At 36.7% G+C, this 24,449-nt stretch overlaps 2 protein-coding genes across 3 annotated transcripts; one reads left to right on the top strand and one right to left on the bottom strand.

Annotated features, from left to right (window-relative positions):
• The first annotated feature begins 1,595 nt into the window (after positions 1–1,595).
• Positions 1,596–16,451, top strand: LOC129451841 (polypeptide N-acetylgalactosaminyltransferase 5). 2 transcript variants are annotated; one of them, XM_055215305.2, is made up of 11 exons: positions 1,596–2,149; positions 2,505–3,589; positions 5,234–5,400; positions 7,573–7,692; positions 7,951–8,086; positions 11,943–12,062; positions 12,390–12,507; positions 12,645–12,974; positions 14,652–14,732; positions 14,823–14,966; positions 15,835–16,451. In XM_055215305.2, exons 2-11 carry the CDS (start codon positions 2,520–2,522, stop codon positions 15,973–15,975), a joined length of 2,427 nt encoding a protein of 808 aa, XP_055071280.2. In that variant the 5' UTR covers positions 1,596–2,149; positions 2,505–2,519; the 3' UTR covers positions 15,976–16,451. The 2 variants fall into 2 exon arrangements, with proteins under 2 accessions (XP_055071280.2, XP_055071281.2); XM_055215306.2 differs by lacking the exon at positions 1,596–2,149 and adding an exon at positions 2,238–2,259.
• A 2,561-nt stretch (positions 16,452–19,012) lies between these two features.
• On the bottom strand, positions 19,013–24,265 carry cytip (cytohesin 1 interacting protein). Its single transcript, XM_055215307.2, has 8 exons — positions 23,269–24,265; positions 22,881–22,930; positions 22,737–22,791; positions 22,481–22,583; positions 21,578–21,671; positions 21,136–21,202; positions 20,808–20,874; positions 19,013–20,525 (listed from the first exon to the last, which is right to left on the bottom strand). Exons 1-8 carry the CDS (start codon positions 23,449–23,451, stop codon positions 20,113–20,115), a joined length of 1,032 nt encoding a protein of 343 aa, XP_055071282.2. The 5' UTR covers positions 23,452–24,265; the 3' UTR covers positions 19,013–20,112.
• Between the last annotated feature and the right edge of the window lie 184 nt (positions 24,266–24,449).

Here is a 24,449-nt window from a genome sequence, read left to right as displayed (position 1 = left end):
TTCTAATTTATCGTTACTTAAATCTTAAAGCTTCTTTCTTTCACACCATTCCTACATCTATCGATATATTGATGGCAAGAACCAGTTAATTCATACACAAGTTGATCCACACAAGTAAAAGAGTGGCAATTTGGTATCTCCAATTCACTTAAATTGTATGTTTTTGGCCTGTATGTGGAAACTCACTGACACAGTGAAAACTAATTTACCAGCTTGATTCTGCAGCTTTGGGATTACAAACAGAAAGTTATACTGAAAGTTCCATCTATTTCAAAATATACATTATCAAGGATTCATTATGAGCAGCGCTGACAGATTTAACGAAATTGACAATGAATATTGAAGGAAATGGTATGGTAAAAGTCACTGTAGGTTTTGGTTTAGTGCTGGAGGGCTGACCTAAGGCAAAGCAATGATAAATCACTCTAATGAAACAACACCCTCAGGACTACATAAGGCCACATGCCCAGAAAACCACCATCCCATCTGACAGCAAATACTGTATCTCCCTGAGTTTTTGTTCATTTTATTAGGCTATAGTTGTATAATCCGTTGACATGCACTTCAGCTGCTCTACCGATCCATACTTTTATAAGTAATGATCTTATATGTTTTAAAGACTTTAGTCTGTTCTAAACTACAATATACACTACCAGTTGGTTAAAAAAAACAGGTTAGACCAGACAAACCTGATCTGAATTCCTGTATTCTGTGTTCCTAAATGGGTACGCACATAGGCTAGGCTACTTGTTTTTCCAGTACAAATAACAAAAATACTTAAATCAAGATACTTTAACTTGAGAAACAAAGTGACCTAATATATTAAGTATTGTTTTCTGATTAAAAAAACGCCTAAATTAAAGAATAAATAGCAAACTTTAATTCAAGGTTATTTTTCTTAGCCCAAATTGGCAGATTTCTATTTTTTACAGAAGCTCGCTTAATCAAATAAAAAAAAAAGGTTCAGAAAACAAGACTAATGTCATTTTGGGTTAGAAATAGGGCTATATTTATGTTTATATTTGTACTGGAAAACAAGATAGAAATACTACAGGTATATATGGAATTAATTTTAAAGTGAAGCACACTTTATTTACATGTATGAGTTTTGTTTTGTAGATCAGAATACACTTAAATATGCTTTTAGTACCTGAATAATTCAATTTAGTTTTATTTGAATAGTTTTCATAATGTGCCTAAAACATAATAAAAAATAGACATAATTATTACGGTTTGTATTTAAAATAATCTAAATAATTCTAGATTTTGCATGATAATAAGAAAGTGTTTGTTGATGTAGGTATAACAGACAATTATAATGAAAATATCTAAAGAATCACATGAAAATACAGGTAGGCCTATGTATCTATACATGGTATGACATATAGTAGCCTATTAATTGTAGGCTACCTGTACCATACTAGTAGCCTACTCTGTTAGTTGTTCCCCATTTTTAGCACATATATCGTGCTTTCTAAAATAATATATATTAATAATATATATATAATACAAATGACACCACACCCTGATCAGAAATTTATTTTTCAAACATATATTGCTCTACACATTGTGTAGTACACAATGACACGTAGTCACAGAAGCGCGTGTACGTGTTAAACAGGGCAGGTCTATCTAGAAGTCCAGCAGGAACTACAGATTCTGACAGGAGGCTCTCTAACTCACTGGAAGACAACGAGTGGTCTGCGTGTGGTCACAACAAGCGTGTCTCACTTGAATCGATTGGATTATCGACACAAACGCAACAATCTGCATGAACATTAACTTCAGAAGTGTGGCGCTGCAAACTTTAAGACGTTGATCTCACGAGGAAGTTTCAGTCTTCGCGAGCTTTTCGCGCGACTCTTTCTGCGCACGCTTCTAAAATGTTTTAATATCAAGACATTACTGATCTAGTATCAACTGTATATAATATGAGTTTGAACCAAACCGCGCTAGGTGCACAAGGAGAACAGTTTGATTCCGATCGGACAACAGAAATGCTGCCACGCAGTCGTGTTTGAGTGGAGGTTTAAGGACTGCCCCTCTATGGCTACACACACATTCAGTGTTTATTATTGACAGCTACGGCTACTAAGACTTGAGTACTCTCAAATTGTCTACACTACAGCAAATATGAACATTGTGACAGGTAAAACAAACTCAAATCCCGTTTCCATTCTCGCGATAGCTTAATCAATGTCTGTAACCATAGCTACAGACAGCGCTACAGATTTAATTTAGGAATCGCTCCTCGCTAATGTACTTTTATTCTGTAATATGTTGACAAAAGCATGTTCTTTTTTAAATAATTTCCTTGTTGGTCCAGGTTCTTAGCAGTAATGATAGTTTTTATTTTTGTTGCACATTTGAAGTTTTAATTTTAGTATTCTCACTAACTCTAATAGAAAGAATTAGCTGTAAAAAAAAAAACACTCAGTCAATTTTAATAACCACAAGCATTTGAATGTAACACAATTTCTGTTTGTTTTTGTTTGTTTTTTAAGGTTTGATATGGTAAAATGAAGTTTCTGAAGTATTTGAGGGGAAGTGGAAGGGTCCTGGCATTTGTGTTCATTGCCTCTGTACTCTGGATCCTCTTTGATATTGCAGCACTGAGGATATCCTTCAATGATGTGAATCAAGATCTCAAAGAGAGAAAGTTTGCACCAAAGCAGGAAAGAAACAGAGACAATGTAAAGGATGTAGGGCTTAAAGATCCCCAGCAAGTAGTAAACATGGGCAAAGGGGCATTTTTTAAAAAGGGCAATAGGTTTGAAAAAAACGTTAATGATGTGTACAGAAAGTTGCCAAAGGCAAGGCAAGAAACCAAAACTCTGTTACAAGAAGACAACCATTTGGATTCAAAGTTTAATGTTGGCAAAGCTTTAGTGGCAATTAATCAAAGCAATGTGCATTTAACCATGAAATCAGTTGTGAGAGAAACAGTTGTCATCATCCCTGAAAAAAGCAATAAAACAAAAACTGTGATTGATTTCAAAGCGAACAATGTAGCCGAAATCAACGCTGCTGTTAATGGAAAAAATAAAAAGCCTTTATATGTTAAACCACATGCAGTTAATGAAAAGCAGCTTGCTGTTGAGAAGGAAAAGCAAGGTTCGTCGGTCAAAGAAAAAAATGTGAAGACAGTGCATGATAGTAATGACCTACTAGTTATGTCACACGATAATTTTGGTGTGCATAAGAACCTCAGCAATAATTTGTTGAAACCTGTGAATGATAAACGCATAATTAACAATGCTGAGAAGCATGCTTCCAACAAAACTAAAACACGTTCTATTCAAAAACCAAGTGAGCTAAAGCTTCAAGCTCAAGCAGAGGAATCAGTAATCCTGCTGAACTCTACAGATGTGAGGAGAAGAAGGTCAGGTGGGCTTCACAAGATCATGGCCCTTGATGTGACCGACATCCCCAGAGACCCACAGGCCGTTGGTCAGTTTGGACAGCCTGCAAATGTCCCCAGAGATAAAGAACTGGAGAGCCGAAAACGCTGGAATGAAGGATATTTTAATGTGTTCCTTAGTGAGCAGATACCAATAGACAGAGCCATCCCAGACACCAGACCGCAATCGTGAGTGTTAATTCAATGCGTTGTTGAAATTGATTTGAGTTCTGCAAATTATGACAGATGTTTTAAATGACAGGAACATTGGGTCAATGACAAAACAAGCTCAGTACAACATTTTGCAGTATTTTAGATATCTCCATTTAAACAAATCTGGTCAGTCTATTTGCCAGATATGTTTTAATGCGCTTCCTGTGTCATGCTGATTGCTTTGTTTGTTTGACAGTGACATTTAAAATCATAATCCTGAAAATGGTTTGAAAGTGTAAAACAACTTTACCATAAAACCTTTTTTGGTCTCAAAAACATTTGAGACCTAAACATTTAATAATAATAAAAAGTATACTAGCAACCAGTGTTGGGGAAAGTTACTTTTAAAAGTAATGCATTACAATATTAAGTTACTCCCAAAAAAAGTAACTAATTGCATTACTTAGTTACTTTTCATGGAAAGTAATGCTTACGTTACTTTTAGTTACTTTTGCGTTACTTTTTCTTGTCTAAAGCTTGATCTCTTTCAGGCCTTGCAGGTGTTTTTATGACTGAAAAGTTCTGCATTCAGAAATTGCATATTTCATCACAAAAATGTTTAGCTCTGGCCTGCCATCTCAGTTTCTGACTCAAACTGTTTCCACACAGGCACAGAGAGTGCATACGTTTAGTTTAATTCAGTACATATTTTTTAATCAAATTAATTAAACTAAAAAAGTAACTGGAGTTACGTTTTTGAAAAAGTAACTCAAATATTAATGTGTACATTTAAAAAGTAATGCGTTACTTTACTCGTTACTCCAGAAAAGTAATATTATTACGTAACTCAAGTTACTTGTAATGCGTTACCCCCAACACTGCTAGCAACTATAGACAACCTTAGCTTGCATTTATTATTACTAAAATGATTAGCTTATTTAAATTATTTAGCTTAATTTACATTTAACAGACTTCTACTTGGATGCTTGTATGAGCTTTTGCCTGTGATATAAAATTTAGAAGAAGAAGTTGTTTTATTTATTACAGTATAGTGCCTTTCCATACTGTAGCTCAAGGTCGCTTTACATAGCACTACTACACCAACATTAACATTAACTTCCAGATTGGAAATACATGTCATACAACACAAATAATACAAATATTACAGAGTTTGTCCAAAATGCAAGTTAAAGAGATACGCTTGTAGCTTTCAGTATTGGTTAAAGAAGATCGAAGACGCACAATATTTCCAAGATGAAAAAACTGACAGAGCCAATCAACAATATGTCAGTCTTTACCATTAAGAAGATCCAAATTGTTGGACAAAAGTTTTTTAATAATTCTAACAAATCTCACATTTGTAATATTCATGAAATTTGTTTATAGGGCACGTTGCAAAAATAAAATAATGCAGAAGTATCTTATTAAGAATTCTTTTTTTAAACTGCTAATTTGTATAGACAGTTGCCCTACCTGCCATTTTTAGATACCAAAACAAAAATTAATATTTATTATTAAAAAAAATAATGAAAAGGTATTTAAACTAAATAGGTTTTATAGATAAGTGTGACTTCATAAATGTATCAAGTTATTTGTAATCAATGGCCCCAGACAAAAAAAGGCATGTCATGTCATTGACCCATGTACCAATTTATAACACATTTCTGTCCTGTGATGTAGATGCTCAGAGAGCCTGGTTCACGATGACCTTCCCTCTACCAGTGTGATCTTCTGCTTTGTGGATGAGGTTTGGTCCACTCTGCTCCGTTCGGTACACAGTGTGCTCAACAGGTCTCCTCCACACCTGCTGAAGGAAATCATTTTGGTGGACGACTGCAGCACCAAAGGTGAGAGGAAAAATCTCAGTGCACTTTGTTAAAAGTGAACTCCGTCATTCACAATTATGTTGTATTTGTTAACTTTTAGTAAATGCATTGGCATGAAGTAACAATAAGCAATATAGTTTTTTATCATTTGTTAATGCCAATACTGTTATTCATGTTAGTTCATGGTGCATTAACTAATGTTAAGAGATACTTTTAACAGAACTTTTAATTAAAAAACTGTATTAGTAAACGCTAAAATTAAAATGAACTAAGATGAATACATTCTTTAGAAGTATTGCTCATTGTTAATTCATGTTAGTTTGTGCATTAACTTATGCTAACAAATACTACCTTTTTGTTAAGTGTAACCAAGCATTCTTCTTTAATGCTTAAGGGTGTCACGATTTCGATTTTAAATCGAAATCGATCGAAATTAAGTCACAACCCTGAACATCGAATTAAAAAATGGGATCGTCGATGCTGCCACGCCCCCATCTCACGTCCGGTCGGCTTACCAAGCGGGGGAAAATAAACTCTCAGAAGTGCCTTTAAAAACATCCATCCAGCGGAACGAGATTTATATTTTAAACACGAGGGATGTATTGCTACAACTCCTTGAATGCATATCATAAACAGGATTACTACCTAGTGATCTGCCTTCGGACAGAGCGCAGCTCTCTGCACGTGCACGAGAGAGCCACCAAGATGAAGCGGGTTATATTTTAAACAAAAGGTATAGTTTGCCTCAGCCCGCATGAAAAGCATAAAACTGAACAAATACGTAAGGATTATTACTTTCGTTTATGTTTAGACTTTGGACAGATGCGAGACCGCGTGCATGTGAGACAGAAGCGCAGCCAGCTGCTTATGACGCACCGGTTTTATTTCAGATAATAGGAGTCAAGACGCGCGCATTAAGTCTATCTGCATGCAAGAAGGAATTCTCTCTCTACAAGCTCTTCGTGTAAAGTAAAGCCCACAAACCCCCATACAAGGAAAAGCACGCAATGTGCATGTAAATGTGAAACTATACTAATAATAATAAAGGCATATAATTTTTTGTCTTAAAAAAATTCATTTAAAAATCGAGAATCGAATTGAATCGTGACATCAGAATCGAAAATGTAATCGAATCGAGGATTTGGAGAATCGTGACACCCCTATTAATGCTGCATTTACACCAATTGCGTTTCAGGCGTCAAAATTGCATCTACCGCGCCTAGTTTGCCGCTTGAACAGTTGAATGCATTCGCGCATGTAGAGCGAAGTAGACACACGGAAAAAGCAAGCATTTGACGCGCGTCATAGGCAAAATCCACTTCTTGTGGGAGGTGCAAGTGCTATGCGGTTGTCAGTTTGCAAAATGACTGATGTTGATTGTGCATTTATCGAGAGAGTTACTGGTTTGTATTTGGTAACCTTACTATAGGGGGAAAATAAACGGCGCGGGTCGATAAACGTCACGTGACTCAAAAGTGAAATGTGTATTACAACTTACCAGGTTGCCCAATGTCCTCCCTGAAACTCTTCCAAGCGAGATTCTTTTTATTCATGTCTCCACTGTAGAAATAAGAACTTGTGTCGTATAGCTCCGGGTGACTGCTTCGGACAATATCAAGCATTTCTTCAGGTTGAATGAGTGACTCTGGGCGGGGCTGCCGCCACAGCAGCAAGCAGGCTCCTGATTGGTTAACGAGGCACGAAATTCCGCCAAAGTTCAAATTTTTCAACTCGGGCATCAGCTGGAAATTCGCGTCAAACGCAAAATGCACAAAAGCTCCATTTGCGTGTATCGGGCGTACCGCGCCAGCCGCTCAATTCGCGCCCCGTCAAACACCTCATCCGCACTGCGAGACCTCCACACGCGCGTCAACGCGTCTTCACATTGACTTAACATTGAAATCACTCCCGCTTCATGCCTCTACTGCGGCTGGTGTAAACGCAGCATTACTGTATCCTTTGAATCCTTTCCTTAATCATGTGACTACACACAGCCTGAGAACTGAAATGAACCAATCAGAAGATCACAATTAACCCCACTGTACTAGGCAACTGGCAAACCTCAATGAACAAACATCTCAGCCAATAATTTTAATAACCGTTAGCATCTTTGTGGGCTTAGGAATGCAAACAGAGCAATAAATTGTAATTTTCAATCTTTAAAATCTTTGCTTCTATGCATTTGTGTTGAAGACTACCTGAAGGAGCAGCTGGATGTGTATATGTCTCAGTTTCCTAAGGTACGAATCATCCATCTAAAAGAGAGACAAGGCCTTATCCGTGCCAGGATGGTTGGAGCTGCTGCTGCAACAGGTCGGTCACATTCAATACAGTTCAGTCTGCTTCACTATAAAAATGCAAAGCTTCACTCTATACAAGAGAAAATGAGAACCAATCAAATAAACATGGTTATAATGGTCATGGTTTGATATCCAGGGAAGACACATAATAATACACTGTATATAGCTACTGTACAATGCATTGTAAGATGCTTTGGATAAAAGTGTTTGCCAATCTTTCTGGGGTACATAGCATACCATAGCTTTGTAATCTGTAATGTTGTCTCTACAGGTGAAGTCTTGACATTTCTGGACTCTCACATTGAGTGTAATGTAGGGTGGCTGGAGCCACTGTTGGAAAGAGTTTACCTGGACCACAAAAAAGTGGTCTGTCCTGTTATTGAGGTCATCAGTGATAAGGACATGAGGTAATGAATTATTCTGGCAGTACCATGGTAATTTTTGTTTTAAAAAGCCCTCAAAGCACTCAAGAGCTTCTTTTCTGTTCAGTTCAATTAAAATGTATTTAAATATCACTTTCTTTTTAATGTTTCAACGCAGCTTTACAGAAAACAGGAACATCTTATATATATATATATATATATATATATATATATATATAGAATAAAAAGAGATTGCAAATCTTTTAGTCCTCATTAAAAAGCCAGTATTCAACTAAAACGCGATATATATTCTTTTACATAAAACTAGGAAATTAGTCAATCTATATAAAAGATCACAGTTGTCATTTTAAATCATGCATACCATTTTAGCCTACATGGAAACTGTCCTTAAAAAGAAGATTGATAAAAATGATAAAATTGACTATAGCGGGGCCTTAGCCTTGGTCACCCCTAAGCAATGGGAATAGCAAAAGACACACTTCTTCATAAATCTTTCCACAATCAATTTGTCTGTTGGTTGCCTGCTTTTCGTGTAAACTTCCAGCTCAGTTAGATTCGACAAAACAGTCTCTGTTACAGCAGTGTCAATGAATAACTGCAATCAGTAACGTTATGCATCTAAAGCATCTCTGCTTGAAACATTCTTCACAGTTTAGGAGGAGGAGTGCTCTGTGGTTGGACTAAAATTCAGAAATTTGCAAACACTATTGAGCAAATAATTTTTTTTTTGGTTTTGACAAGGGGTGACAATGAGCATAGATCACTGTGCTGTGAGAAAGGAGGTTCGGTAGCCAGGCAAGAAATCAAGGATCTGTAGCTTACATTATATAAATTCACACAGTAACATTAGCTCAGTGTAGTAGTTGAAGAAATAGAATCTACTGTTTATCAGAAATAAACTACTGTAGAGGGAGTCTGCCAAAAGTTAAGTTTGTGCATTTTGTGTGAATAAGAGGCAGAAACAATGCCGTAAGGGGCGTGCCGCGGGGAGGACACGTGTGTCATCGTGACAAGAAATAATGATTGAGCTCTTTGACACAGGGATTTAAACACTACGAGGAATGTCTGCAAACTGGTCTGAAGCATAGATCAGGGAGCTTATCACTATCTGCGCTGAAGCTAAGATCATTCACCAGCATACAGTGTATCCTTATTATCTCTTTATAAACAAACATGCAACAGAGAAATCACGGACAATAAGCAAACTTTAGACGCTGTGGAAAGAAACCTACCACATGCAGGACTTTAAAAACATTACCTTAAATTTCTGTATTTTTTATCAAAGCTGCTTTGGAACTATGCAACATTCCAAAAAAGTGCTATGTACATTTTAATTGAGCTTGAACATAAGAACTTCAGTGTAAGATACATAAAGAGATTGCAATAATACCATGAACAGGTGTGTGAAGGTACCTTGGCATTACATACTGAAAGAGTGAAATAGTCTTAAAACTGCACTTGGACCAATATAATAAATGTGATATTATCAGAATTTATTACACAGGACTGTGGAATTAATAGTTTCACAGCTACAATAAAGAAAAAAATAAATCATGTACCAAAAATGTAAGTGCAGCATTTGATACTATTTCACACAGCATTATGTTGCATAGAGTATAATCTATTGGAATTACTGGTACCACTTTGACTTGGTTTCAGATATACTTTACTGGTCGTACTTAATTTGTACAGTTAAAGCAGTTTTGCTCTAAACCATCATTTCTTAATACTGGTGTCCCGCAGGGCTCAATATTAGGTCCTCTTTTATTTATCATTTATATTTTACCCCTTGGTAATATTTTTAGGAAATTCGGTATTCAATTTCACCTGTATGCTGACAATAGCTATATGTGCCTTCTGCTAATTTTCCTCAAATTATCCTGTCAGATTGTTTGGCAGAGATTAAAGAATGGTTTACGTCAAATTTTCTTAAACTTAACTCTAGTAAAACAGAAATTCTTTTCAATCTGATGAAATCTACCTGCTCATCTGTAAATATAACTTACCAGTCACCGTATCTAAACAAGTTAAAAGTCTGGGGGTTATTTTTGACAGTACTCTTTCATTTGAAGCACACATAAATAATGTCATTCGCTCTGCTTATTTTCACTTACGTAATATCAATTGACTACGCCTGGCTCTCTCAGTAAAAAGCACAGAAATTCTTGTCCATGCTCGTATTGATTTCTGTAACAGTCTTTTGTATGGTTTGCCTTCAAAGTTACTTAACAAACTACAATTAGTACAGAACTCTGCTGCTCGAATCATCAGCAGATCTCCCCTAGCTGAACATATTACACTAACACTTGCTCTGGCTCCCGGTTAAATATTGTATTCATTTTAAAATTCTTCTTTTTACTTACAAAGCATTGCACCTTGCTCTGTCATACTTATCCGACCTTCTTCAAATCTGCTCTCATTGGGGTCTGTACTTAGGAAGCATGGTATGTCCTTTCACTTTTATGCTGATGATAGCCAGATCTATATCCCTCTCAAAAAGAATGAAACTGCTGGCCCACTACTTAAGTGTCTTGATGATAAAAAAGCATGGATGGCTTTTAACTTCTTAAGCTTCAATGAGAGTAAGACTGAAGTCATGCTATTTGGTGACTCCACTGGCACCAATTTTATTGATCTGGGCTCTTTGAGCCAATACATTAAGCCAACAATCACAAACCTAGGGGTAAAAATTGACCCTGAACTTAAGCTGGATAGTCAGATTAGGTCAGTGGTGAAGTCGAGCTTTTTTCATCTGAGAAAATGGGCCAAAATAAAGCCAATTCTGTCTAGGCAGAATTTTGAGATGGTAATACATGCTTTTGTAACTACAAGGTTGGATTATTGCAATGCGCTTTATGTGGGGGTCAGTATGCCCTCCATTGCTCGGTCCTCAGTTGGTGCAAAATGCTGCCGCACGTTTACTAACTGGAAGACATAAGTTTTCACACGTTTCCCGATTTTATCCTCACTACATTGGCTCCCTATACAGCAAAGGATCCATTTTAAGATTCTGTTGTTTACCTTTAAAGGCCTAAATGGCCTTGCACCGCCCTACACTTTTTAACTTTTACATCCCTACAGACCTACCCGCTCTATCAGGTCAGCCGATAAACTGCTCCTTAGTGTGCCCAAAACTAAGAGCAAGCTTAAAGGGGATCGGGCTTTTGCAGTTGCGGCTCCTAAATTGTGGAACGAGTTACCTTTATTCATCAGGCAGGCATCATCATTACCAGTTTTTAAGTCTCTTCTTAAACCCACCTGTATGCATTGGCGTTTGAAAACTGAAATTGAAAATTTACGTTTTGTTATACAGATGGTATTTGGTCTTTGTATGGTTGTATTACTGTTAGTGTTCTTGCAGTCTTGTGTGTCTTGGGTGTGTTTTAGCGTTTTTATATATTTATTTATCTATTGTTTTTATTGTACACCACTTTGTGTCCGCTCTGGATGTTAAAGTTCTTTATAAATAAAGTTTGCTTGCTTGCTTGCTATACTCCTTCACAGACTCTATGATCATCTTCTTCACTCACACTTGTCCTCCCAAGAACTCGCACTAGTACTACTTCTGTGGGGTCCCAAGCTTTTAGTCATGCAGCTCCTTACTTATGGAACTTGCTGCCACAGGATGTGTAAAATAGTGGTAGTCTCCTTGTTTTTATATCTCGCCTTAAGACCCATCTTTTCCTGCTGGCTTTTATGTGATTTTCTTATGTTTTAATACTGTTTTTTAAGGTTTGGACATTGTGCATTATATTACTATTGACTGTTTTATTGTGTTGTATGGTGCCATTGAGTGTCATGTAAGGCGCCTATATAAATAAAATGTATTATTATTATTTTATTATTAAACATTTCCTTTTGCCTGTTTTTGTCTATGCAGTTATATGCTGGTTGATAATTACCAAAGAGGCATTTTTAAATGGCCACTGGTGTTTGTATGGGGCGGTCTGCCAGATGAGTATATCAGAAAGAACCAGTTGAAGGAATCAGATCCCATCAGGTAACATCAGACTGTTGTAGCATACTCGGTAGATTTTCATTTCAAGTGCTGTAGGTTGCTCAGATTCCCTGTTTCTATAAACAATTTAGTATTACATTGTTTTTAAGGTTTGTCGAAATATGTACCTGCAACATCTTGTTGATGTTCACTCAAATGCTAAACACTAATTAACTATCTGCTATATTTTATAGCTTCATTTTAATTTTTATAGATTTAGTAATGCATTTGAAATATTATTAAATATCACACTACTTTCATACTTTTCATATCTTGATTTCTGACTTCTGTGAAATGTACTTGTGGCATCATCTTTTTTTGTTTTCACAGGTGTCCTGTTATGGCGGGTGGTCTTTTCTCTATAGATAAGGCATATTTTTATGAGCTGGGGGCATATGACCCGGGCTTAGATGTTTGGGGAGGTGAAAACATGGAAATCTCTTTCAAGGTAAACCAACACTGATGTTGATTTATTACCAAGGTTACTTATAATTTTTAAGACTTTAAACTAAAATGAAGCTGTACGTACATAAATACATTTGTAGAGTAATTTGTATAGCAGCTAATGTGCTATCTGTGCTGTAGATCTGGATGTGTGGAGGCGAGATCGAGATTATCCCTTGCTCCCGTGTGGGCCACATCTTTCGTGGTGATAACCCTTACAAGTTCCCTAAAGACCGGGTAAGGACGGTTGAAAGAAACTTGGCTAGGGTAGCGGAGGTGTGGCTGGATGAATATAAAGAGATCTTCTACGGTCATGGCTACCACCACCTGCTGGACAAGAGCAAAACTGATATAGGAAATTTGACAGAACAGATTCAACTGAGAGAAAAACTCCAGTGTAAGAGCTTTAAATGGTACTTGGAGAATGTCTTCCCAGATCTGGATGCCCCTCTGGTCAAAGCTGATGGGCTGGTAGGTGGAAAAATAAATTATTATAAATAAATTTTATATATATATATATATATATATATATATATATATATATATATATATATATATATATATATATATATATATATATATATATTTATATTTATACAACAGCTCTTTCTGGTTCTCGAATCTGATTGGCTAAGAGCTATGCGATATTGTACTGATAACGGCACAGTAACCGCTTCACCTTTCCTATCATTCCGCCACCTAGTGAATGGAGGTCCTAAACAGGCTCATCTCTGAATGGAAAAACACAGACGCCCTGTTTTTAAACACTCTCCGTGTGTCTCATTAGTTCACTAGCTCATAAATCAGTCTGTGAATCCCCAATCGGAAGTTATTATTCCGTCAAAGATCAGCGCTCTTGGATGTTACGTTAAAGTTAATGGAGTAATGTCTTGTCACATCGTGTGGACGATTAACACTTGGAAAGAGGAATGTAAACACTCATTTTTTTTCTGGAGCTATATCTCTTATCAGAACGCAAAAACACCTTGGAACTGCAGGTAAGCACAGCAGCTTTTAAATGTGGACATTGATCATTTATTTTGTGACTATTAAAACATGTTATGAAATATCGCCACTGATATATTTATAAGTAGCATGCAAAAACATCTCTCTGACACTTATAAAAAACAGTTTTATATAGTACTGACAAGAACGAAGTCTTATAATAATCGAGTGCTCGTATTGCGTTAAGAATAAATGAGAAAGCAATAGTAACATTATAGAAGTATAGTTTTATTAACTTTTACCTCGCACCAAAACAATAACAACACAAAAGACACTAAATATGAATAAGAAAACAAGTAATGGTTTCATCATGACACCAAATACTGCTGATTTGATCTAATTTTTGACCATCAGGCCAACATGAGAGCCAGGGAATCCCTGTCAGAGATGTAGCCCAGAGAGGGCGGTGGTCAGCAAGGCGAGTGAACACTGACGTCCGCTCATGCTTTGGTTTTCATACGTACCGAATCTCACTAAGCAAACGTTCAAACAGGCGCTATCTTTACTAATCGACTGTAGATTTAAATATAATACATATACATTCTCGACTGAACTAATCTTAAAACTACACTTTGTGACCAAGAAATTTTAATATTTAAAAACGGCGAATCCGTCCATTGAGTTAATATGAGATTCAAAGCAGCCGAAAGTGTTACCTGTCATTCTGGCCGCCCTCAAATCCGTGGTGGAAGAAGTAGTTCTCAAACAAAGAGGCTTTTAAAGTTGCTGCGTTGTTGTTTTCTAGTTTTCGTTTTTTCAAACGTGTGCTGTCGAACTGTTGTATAAAAGCAATATCGCTCTCGGAGTCGTGTGATATAGCTCTATATCATCACGGCTGTGATTGCCTCCGGCAGGTCTGGCCTAATCACAGCCGTGATGATATAGAGCTATATCACACTCCTACTCGAGCGATATTGCTATATATATATATATATATATATATATATATATATATATATATGTATAAGCTATACCACGGTGACTACGTGAGAGTATTTTCTTGCTGAAGGATGTTTGTGTTGAAATGAGATTATTTGATTACTTTGGACACAAGAGTTAAAATGCTCCAAACACTCAATTGCATTCTGTTCCTGTTTCTGCATTTTGTTTTGACCCTTTTTGCTTTATTTGTTCTTTTTTTAGATTTTTAATGTTGGGACAAGAAAATGTTTAATCTTTCAAAACGGTACTCTGTCTTTTGTTAAGTGTGACCTAACAAACAAGGTAAATTCAATACTTTAATTCAGATATTCTCTGTGTGTAATCTTTCATCATAAAAGCTAGGTGTTGGTCTGCTTGTATTGTTCATTTCAGAGTCAGCACTTCAGCTACACCTGGTTAAGGATGCTTCGACAAAACACTTCCTGTATGGCTCCCCAAAAAATGCATGTGACCATGGAACCATGTGACAACACTAAGCCAGACCTCCGCTGGATACACAAGTCTGATAAAGATTTTGTAAGTAGTGGTTAAAATCTGATCTCCAATAGAGTAAGGAGGTGTGTCCATGTAACTAGAGTGTGTTCGCACTTTGCAGATTTGGTTCAGTTAAAACAAACACTGGTACAATACTTTAATTGGTGCGATTCATTTAAGCGTGAATGCTGCCGCCCGAACCTTGGTGCTCACTAAACACTGGCCACTGAAAAGGTTGACCTCTGTCTGCTTCCAAATGCGCTGTACAAATGCGACTTAAATGGGATCGAAACACATCTAAACGACCCCAAAACATAAAATGATAACAAAATGCGACCACAAAAATCACACAATTCAACATGGTAGGAGTGTTTGTGATATATTTGTTGCACATATAAGTTAGCACTGACACCACTGGTACTGTAAAAATATCCTCATATGTACATGCATACGTTAAGCGTAGCACACAGTATTTGATTTGGATGTTCTGCTAAATCTGTTGCAAAATACACATCATAAAAGCAGGTTGTGACCTTATCCTTATGCCTATAGGTTTGGTTCGCTGTTAAAAATGCTAGTGTGGATACTAAGCAAAATGGGAACAATTATGTTATTTTGGGTCTGGAAGAAAAAGGTGCTTTATTGTTTTTGTACAAAATAATAATATCAAGGACACAGTACTGTAAAATATAAAGTGCACAATTTTCATAATAGCTCATGGGTACTGCACAAGCAAGATACATAACTATAATTGAGAAATTCCATTTTTCATCATTTTTTTGTGTATAAAACATGCCTCTTATAGACATTGTTTCATGTACAGTTTTATGTAGAGTGGGGTTCATGTCTCTAGATTTAGGTGAATGTGCAAACATTGTTTGACCAAAGACTTTTCTTTAAATCTATCTAGACAGAGCATCTGATGATGGAGGTTCATTCTCGACCCATCTGTCTGGAGGCTGGAGTTAACGGTCATGGCATCCTTCTGAAGAAATGTGATCCCATCAATCCTTTCCAAAAATGGCAGTTTACACACTACTATGCCCAGTGAATTACATGAACATCATATACAACTTCACCACCACTCGTCATCTGTCCACAGACTCATAGGTTTTGTGTGCGTGCGTGCGTGCGTGCGTGTGTGTGTGTGTGTGTGTGTGTGTTTTTGTTGTAGGATTTTTAAATACTTTGTTGTTTTGCTATGTAAAATATAAGCTGTGTGTGTAATTGTGGTATACATTTGGTACATTTGGGGTTCAGAACATCATGGATTCAGGTCTGTCTTGGGTAAAACAGGTTTTTTTATTTTGGGGTTTTGGTGAGTTGGAGTTTTGGATATGGATATCTTATTTTTAAAAAAGTTTTGCACATCAAAACATGCATATTAAAGTACCCTTAAAGAAGGTTTGGACTTTTAATGAATTAAATGTATTATTGTTTTAAATAATATTTAAGTGAGGCTGTCAGTTTAAAAGCATAAAATAAGTTTTTTGATTTGTGAGTAAACTTTCCCTTTAACAAAATGAATTGTCTTGATTGCATTATTATTTCCCACTAGAGGGAGCTGTTTACATAGTTTTAAATCTATTATATACTGTGCATCTGCTGAAATAGTGCTTCTTAAAAGTGATCCACTGCTCAGTCTGCACATTTTGTACTGTATGTCTCTCTTGGCTGACATACTTAGTTCAGTTCATTGAGCTCTCATCCAATGAGCTGATGAGCAGAGTCAGGTGTGTTAGATAAGAGAGATGAACTTATTAACTAAATATAAGGCTACATGGTAAAACAAGATGAGTAATGTTTATAAAATATTTTATTGTCCTTTACATATTAATAAAAAAACAAAGCAGTCCAACAAATCTACTGTATACAGAAAGCGGACCGAGAACCCTAAAAAACCTCAAACTGGTTACATTTTTTTTATGCTGGAATTGAAAAGGAGTTATTTTTAAACAACTTGATAGCATTTAAAAATGACTCCCCATTATGACTTTTTATTGCAAATATTATTTTATAATGCACCATCGAGCTTGTCATATGACACTTCACAGTCACAGTGGCACTGTATGACTGATGTATCGGTTTCATATAAGATATTTCCTCTTAAAATATACATTAATATATTTTCACACTTTTCAATTTGTTTTGAAAAATGTTTCTTTAAAGGCGGAGTCCATGATGTTTGAAAGCCAATGTTGATATTTGAAATCACCTAAACAAACACGCCCCTACCCCAATAGAATCTGGACCTTCTGTTGATAGACCCGCCCCACACATACGCAACCCGGCATTTGATTTGATTTGATTGGCTATAAGTGTGTTTTGGTAGTCGGCCCGTCTCCTTTTCCAAAGCGTTTTTCAAACATCGTGGACTCCGCCTTTAACCTGAGGACAAAAGTATTGTTGAAAGTTTGTGTGACTTAAATACTTAAGAAACATTCTAAGGAGGAAAAATGCATTTTTAAATGTCTTTAGTTATTTTAAACCCATCTAAGAAGTCATTTAAGTACCCCATGCCTCCCTCCCTCCAAACTAGAGTCCCACAAGTGAATTTCTGCCATTTCCAGCCCTGGATATGCCCACCCTGTGAGTTTTAGTGACTTCTAATGGGGGCATAGTGCCATGATTCTAGAAAAGCACAATACCGTTCTGTGTTTTTGGAAGGGTTTTTTGACAACATTTTATTTGCTCAGCAACGAGCCTGTGACTGCGCACAGATGTAGATGACTTCAACCAGTGCCAACCATATGCCCCATAAGTTTAAAGGCCCACTGAAGTGCCTTGGAATGTGCAGCATTATTTGATGTGAACTGAAACAGGAAGTCAGAGCGGAACTATAGAGGAGAACCCCCCCCCCCCATTTTAAAATAACCAGTAGCGTTTCATTTACAGTGTAGCCTATGGCACAGTCCGGCAAAGACATGCTGTAACAAAACGTAGGGTGTCCTAAGCAAAACCCTCGGCCAAGCCCCCATCTAAAGAGCATTTGACTAGACAGGAAATTTGATGAAGTTTTGCATTCCAATTCGGCACTTTTTTTAGGGCATGTGCCAAGCTGTAGGTTTTGCATGCTTATATCTTCAATTTGAGAATTTTGTCAGTGTTTTGGACCATACCCGTTATATTTATATACATTTTATAATAAAAGAGAAAAAGTTTAAATTTAAGTTCATTGGGGCTTTAAATGGGCAATGATGTCTCTGTGACGTGTGTTCAGTAGCTGATAACTTGCACCTGTGAATATGAATTTTGTTAACTTTCATGTTATAGACAGCATTTCTTCTTTCGGACCACTTTACTTTGATGTGATTGCTATCAGGATGTGGAGAGACTTTCAACCAGCACAACAAAAACTGTTTCTAGAAACGGTTGGTTTTGTGAGGTAGGAAGCCTGTCACAGTTCACTACAGGTAATAAGATTTGCATTTGCAGCTGGATAATGGTTGTGTGCTTTTTTTACCTTGTGCAAAACAACAATCAGAAAACATGGTTTTATATTTATTTTAGTGCAATTGTATCAATAAATCTTTACAAGAATAAACAAAACTAGTCTTTACATTCATCCTAAATATTGTTGAAACAAGTCTCACTGCTGGGTTTTTGCAGTTGGATTCTGTGTTCCTCACCTCATTCCCCCCTCCTTAACTGGGATAGATACCAGCTGAGAGTGAGGTGTTGGGAAGGATGAGGGATGCTGCAAAGCTGTCACGGGACAGAGGTCATAAACTGATAGTGTCCAAATACAAGTTTTAAGATCCTGCATGGCAACAGTTGAAGCCATATGCACTGGTGCATATGTTTTACCACATGTTTAAATTTTTCTTATTTGTATCATGCATAAACCTGCAGCTTTTACCTATTGCATTGTACACTTTCAAAAATTGTACTGTAAAGAGCGTATTTTATTTAAGTTATAAAGCTATTTAAATGCTTTTTGGCATATGCCTTTCTAGTTCTTTGTAGTATACCAACCTATTTAGTAATGCAATTGGATGAATTGTTCCTTTTTAAAGCGGTCACAAACATACAGTATGCACTGTGTGTGCAGGTACTACAGGGAAACAAATCACATCTGATTTCTGATATAATCTTTCCATCAACATGATTTTATTCTGTCCATGAATGGCCTCCACAAAACTTTTTCACATTTAACAGCAGTTGGTATGTGTGCTATTCCTCTATTTACATTCAGTTACAAGTGAAACTATTTGTTATATAGATCACTTAAGTAAGTGAAAATAGTTAGTAAGGTAGCACCTCTTTCAGACCACATCCTGTTATGAAGATCTTTGCTATACCTCTGTGGTTTGAGTTCTGACACACGTAGTCTGATCTCAGTCACACTGTATCTGACAGCATCGGTTTAAAAGAATAGTTTACCCAAAAATGAAAATTCTCTCACCGTTTACTAATCTACCTTCTTTTCTTCAGCCGAACACAAAGATTTCCATTAAAAGATGCCTTTTTCTGCATGTCCATGTGATAAACGCCACCCAAAATTGGTGATGATGCAAACAGAAATGTAAACTTATTTAGCATCATAATACAAGAAAATGATATTTATGTGGCGCCATTGTATAAGGGGAAGAAATTGATAGCGATGTTTGTGTAACTATTCATTTACCTTTCACATTATTACAGCTACATTAGGTCAGTTATTTTTTTTCTAAAGATTTACATGAAAATCAATAAGAATATTTTTTTTTACAAAGAATTAAAGAGATGTGTAATAGTGCCTGTTTTATAAATGAGGATTCTAATGCACAGTTTAGCTGTCTGTTTTTCTTGACTTGCATTTGCAAACAGTGTGTCCATGATTTTGTAGTTAGTTATCCAAGATTACTTGGATCAACAGCTTACTTGCTGTCAAACCTACATTCACTCTGTCCCCGTTTGTTTTTTTGCCATACACATTAATGCAAATGTATGAGAGATTGCAGACTCTTTAAGAAGTAATGGCTAATGCATTTGGTCCCTCACATAGAGAGATCTTCACCCTGCAGTTTGTAATGCTCATGTGCTGCTCCACTCGTTTTCCTTAACCCCTAAAGCGGGAAGCTCAAGAATTACCATCAGATCTTGCATGACATGAATTTAAGAACATCTTGAGAAGCCAGTAGGAACCTTCCACTGCTTGAGGTCTTTTCAGAGTCATTCAGATCAAAAGTCATCGGTGGTGTTTATTTTAACTGATCTCTTCTTCCTCTACCGAATGATTTAGTCCAGGTATGAACTTCAAAAGGTGCTTACGGACGCTGCCTCTTCTGTGTCTCCGTGGCATGGTGCCAAACACAGATGAAGATGAGTTTTCCCAGCTTGGTGAGAGTGAAGAGTTACTGCTTGTCAGGCTAATGCTACGGGTTCGGGTCAGTGGGCACGCTGTACCCCCATCCAGCGGAAAGAAGACTCCATTTGACTCTGTGGGGCTGAATGGACTTGAGTCATCAAATACCGATGGCATGAAAGCTCCATCGTCACTATCATCTGTCATTATGCTACGGCAACTGCTGTCGCTGGAGAAGCGCCCGCGGCCCGTTGGAGACAAAAAAGACATCAGAGAGTCCACTGATGGATGCTGAGCGCTCTCGTTCAGATTACCTGAAATGTAGAGGGAGATTAGTACTGTAGCCATGCTAATTTGACTTGTGTCTTGTGCAACTAAGAGGTTGCACTAAAAGCTAAAACCTCTTGTACCTTTTTTGTTAGCTTGGTTTGTTTCATCTGATGGATGCTTAAATGAGTAAATGATTAATGCTACAAATCAGTTGTTTGGAAACATAGTGAAGATTAACTAACCATGCACAAACAACTATATTATCATAGACTGAACTTCTTTACTGGAACCATCTCAAATGTGTCACTGTCAGTCTTTTTTCATACCTCGTGTTAGTTGCTTTTCCTGAAGTGTGAGAGATTGCAGTTCCACCCATTTCTCACGAAGAGTTTGCTGTGCAGAGAAAAAACACATCTGGTACATTTCTTACAATTTTGATCATGAAATCATTTAACTGGTTTAGCAATGAACTAAGAAAAACAGTATAGTTTAGTTTTCAGTAGGGCAGAGTGAAATTTGTTCAGCTGTGTGTGTGTGTGTGTGTGTGTGTGTGTGTGTGTGTGTGTGTGTGTGTGTAATAATCCAATTTTCCAATAAAACTATATAAGAAACACAATAACACAGTTTACACACATTTACATACCAAATACACACCTTAAGGTAACGCATTTTTTTCTCTAATTCAATTCTCTTCACAACATTACCGCTGACGGTCTCCAACCTATGCACACCAGATTGAAAAGTTAGGGGGTTAGTTAAAACTTTAAATTTGTAGGATTTTGTTATTGAAAACTTGAAAAGTATAAAAGTTAATATTTGCACAGTGAATATCTAAACACTTCCAGCACACCTCTCCTTAACAAGTCTCACAATTTAAGATTTCATATACATTAAGTGTGGGTAAGAACTCAACAGTTAAAGTAGTTCAATACTTTTTAAGTTTGTTCAAATCTTCATTTCTTAGCAAAATTAATTAGTTGATGGACATTGAAAAACACCATTAATAATCCTTACAAGTGATGTGTGTCTGTGTGTGGAGTGTTTACTGTTAGACAATATTACTATGAAATATCATGTGTCTTATGTTCAAACTTACTTCAGCTCATTAGTGGACTCTCGAATCAACTTAATAATGTGCTGATGGGTGGATCCCTCAATACTGACTCCATTTACTGACAAAATAATATCACCTATCAGAGAAAGAGAGATGAAACTATTACACATAGTCGTTACACAAATCTGACAATTATACAAAACACAATTTTTAGTATATCATATATAGATACTGTAAATAATTGTATATAATATACTGCATAAAACCTGCCGTGGTAAATGTGTAATTTTTGTAATACGTTCTTCTTTTGTTGCTTATTATGTGGAGTCGGTTATAAATAAGCTAGTAGTTGTTTGTCTGAACATCTAATAGTAGATGAATGAGTGTTCAGGAAATCTGCTTTTAATTAAAGAATATGTTGCTATTCAGTTTGGTGACAGCATAGGAATAGGAACAGTTTGCTTTTTATATTCCTTTTGGTCAAATTACGATTTCGTAGCTTATCTTACTTTTTTACTATTGATATTTTTGAAATTGCTAATATTACTTGTTACTTATTATTCTTAGTTATTTTGCACAGTTTCTCACAAACACTTACTGAATATTTTTGTGTGTTTTCGCATCAATAAATGACTATATGTTTTTAACGTGTTTAGATTAGTATTTAGAGTATTGAGATTGATTAATAAATTGAATAATTAATTAATTGAACTGCAATGTAAAACATTTATAAAGATGGGAAGAGGGTGTTGATTTCTGGCAGCTGATGAGTGATGAGAAACCACAAAACATTTGATCATGAGAACCATACGAGCCCGAGAGACAGAGAGTGATGCATCAGCTGCTGGTTAATGCTGTGGATGGGTTGGACAGTGCATGTTAAATGAGGTTAGATGGGTGGGGTGTGTTAACACTGTGAATAAAGGAAGTGGAAAACCTTCTCACCAGCGGTCAGACCTGCAGTTTCTGCTGCACTGCCATCCTGCACGCTGCAAACAAATGTGCACATCTCCACCGTACTGGTGCTTTTCACTTTAAGACCATAAGTCTGCATTGAAACAATGATAATAAATGCGTGTTGTCACTTTAAACAAAACATTTCAAACTTGTGTCACGTGATCAAAATCTTTTCCTAAATAAATTTGACTTTTGCATTGAGACCTGCATTCGATGTCATTAAAACGTTAGTTATCCAACATACCTGAACTTCAAATCCAAAGGCTTCGTTGTCCTGTTTCTCCAATACAACCATCGTTCTGTGCAAAACCCACGAGAGTGCCAATAAACATCTGCATTAAAGTGAGTTTATAAATGAAGTTGTGATATTACAGTAAATCGGTCTTACCTCTGAGGATCAGTGTAATCCACTAGAGATGTTGAACGAGTTCTGCTCAGCTGCGAACGAAATTCAAAAATCAGAAATTTTAAATCACCTACCAATAAGAAACGTTATGTGAAATTACACACAAAACAAAACATCTAAAACTAACTTGGTCAAAAAAAGTTTAAGGTCTGAAAAAACGATTCCTCAAAGAATTCAGCATAATAAAATAAAATCAAAAACATGATAGTCCATAGTCCATCTATTAGGGAACATAGACATATTAGAATTCAAGTTTCAAGTTTCGAATTGAGTGATATTTATAACAGAAACACGACAGGTGTTTGTTTAGTAAAATAGTTTAGTGCATACATAGGTTTACTGTCACAAAAGGTTATCTTGATTGTCCCACCTGACTGCATGCCCGTGATATTGTCCTGCCTTTGGTGTCTTCAGTGTTTGAATTTTTGACCGAGTTGTTGAAAGAGCGTCGTCGCCACAGAATACTTTTCTTCTTCTGAGAGCCGTCTAACATGTAGCTCTCCAGACTGTTCTGCTGTTTCAAAGGCGCTTTAAAGTTCTTATTGGATGTCATGATGCCTCATTCAGAGAGCCACAGCACAGTACTGCAGACTTCAGTCTGACCCGTCTGTAGTATACACAGCGGATATACACACGTCACGTGAGTGCCAGGAACCAGAGACAGCAACGCAGACTATGTGGGAGTGTGTTGACCTACATGGGTTCTTTCTTATTCTCATTTTTTCTTTCAGTTTTTTCTTCTGGTGAGTGTGTGGACAGGACTGGTGTTTTTTTAAGTGGCTGTTTCCTCTGTTTGTCTTTCAGCTGACAGACGTTTGTGAACAGACTTGCACGAGAAGCCTCGGTCCTATAAATTTAAACATTTCTCACCTGTTTCCACAGCACCACAGGGTTTTCAGTTCTCTGTATGGGTGATCACTTCTGTTTTGTGGTTTTCACAAGCTTTGTGAAAGCTGGCATGATAAAAATAAGAAGCCTACTGGGGTCATAATGGACATATCAATTGTCATGTTAAACAATGCTCTGTCATGTTCATCATGCCCTGTGACTTAGCCCACTCTCTTCACCATATTCTTAACCTATAGCCAAGCTTACCCTGGAAATTTCTGTTACCTACAAGGTATCTATTTTGATTTAGTTTTATCTGAAGATTTAAATTTCTACTTAAACTGATGCAAGTTTATCTGTGTCAGTGTAGCAACAACAAGAAAAACATATTTTAAACACAAAAATAACAGGAAAGATGCCAGGATGTCATCAGTTGTTTGCCATGGCATTCTGGGTAATTTTAGGGGGCGTGCACACCAACACTTTAAAAGGTTGATGAAAACGCCTGGAGGAGGCCGCATGCCAGCTGTTTTCCCAAAGTTGAATATTTTTTCAACTCTCGGCGCTCAGTGCTAAGCGTGGAAAAACCGCCGAGCGCCGGTTTTCATTGCAGAAAAAAAGCACTAGCTGCTGGCTTTTTTGAAAAATACAGAGCTTCCATTGGAAACATTTAAAAACATACGCCAGCCGTTGGCGTCAAAGCTTTGGTGTGCACGCCCCCTT

This window comes from Misgurnus anguillicaudatus, chromosome 17, assembly GCF_027580225.2.
Source record: "Misgurnus anguillicaudatus chromosome 17, ASM2758022v2, whole genome shotgun sequence".
Classification (NCBI taxonomy): Eukaryota; Metazoa; Chordata; class Actinopteri; order Cypriniformes; family Cobitidae; genus Misgurnus; species Misgurnus anguillicaudatus.
The sequence above is the reverse complement of the archived record's forward strand: the minus strand, read 5'-3'. Positions and strand labels throughout refer to the sequence as shown.

Bases quoted from the DNA above. Each gene is read 5' to 3' on its own strand.
- cytip (XM_055215307.2), bottom strand. From the start codon at position 23,451: ATGACATCCAATAAGAACTTTAAAGCGCCTTTGAAACAGCAGAACAGT. The intron at 22,792-22,880 runs GTAAGACCGATT...GGTTTTGCACAG, and splicing joins GATTACACTGATCCTCAGAG to AACGATGGTTGTATTGGAGA. The intron at 20,526-20,807 runs GTATGAAAAAAG...TCTACATTTCAG, and splicing joins GGAAAAGCAACTAACACGAG to GTAATCTGAACGAGAGCGCT.
- LOC129451841 (XM_055215305.2), top strand. From the start codon at position 2,520: ATGAAGTTTCTGAAGTATTTGAGGGGAAGTGGAAGGGTCCTGGCATTT. The intron at 3,590-5,233 runs GTGAGTGTTAAT...CCTGTGATGTAG, and splicing joins CCAGACACCAGACCGCAATC to ATGCTCAGAGAGCCTGGTTC. The intron at 8,087-11,942 runs GTAATGAATTAT...TTGTCTATGCAG, and splicing joins ATCAGTGATAAGGACATGAG to TTATATGCTGGTTGATAATT.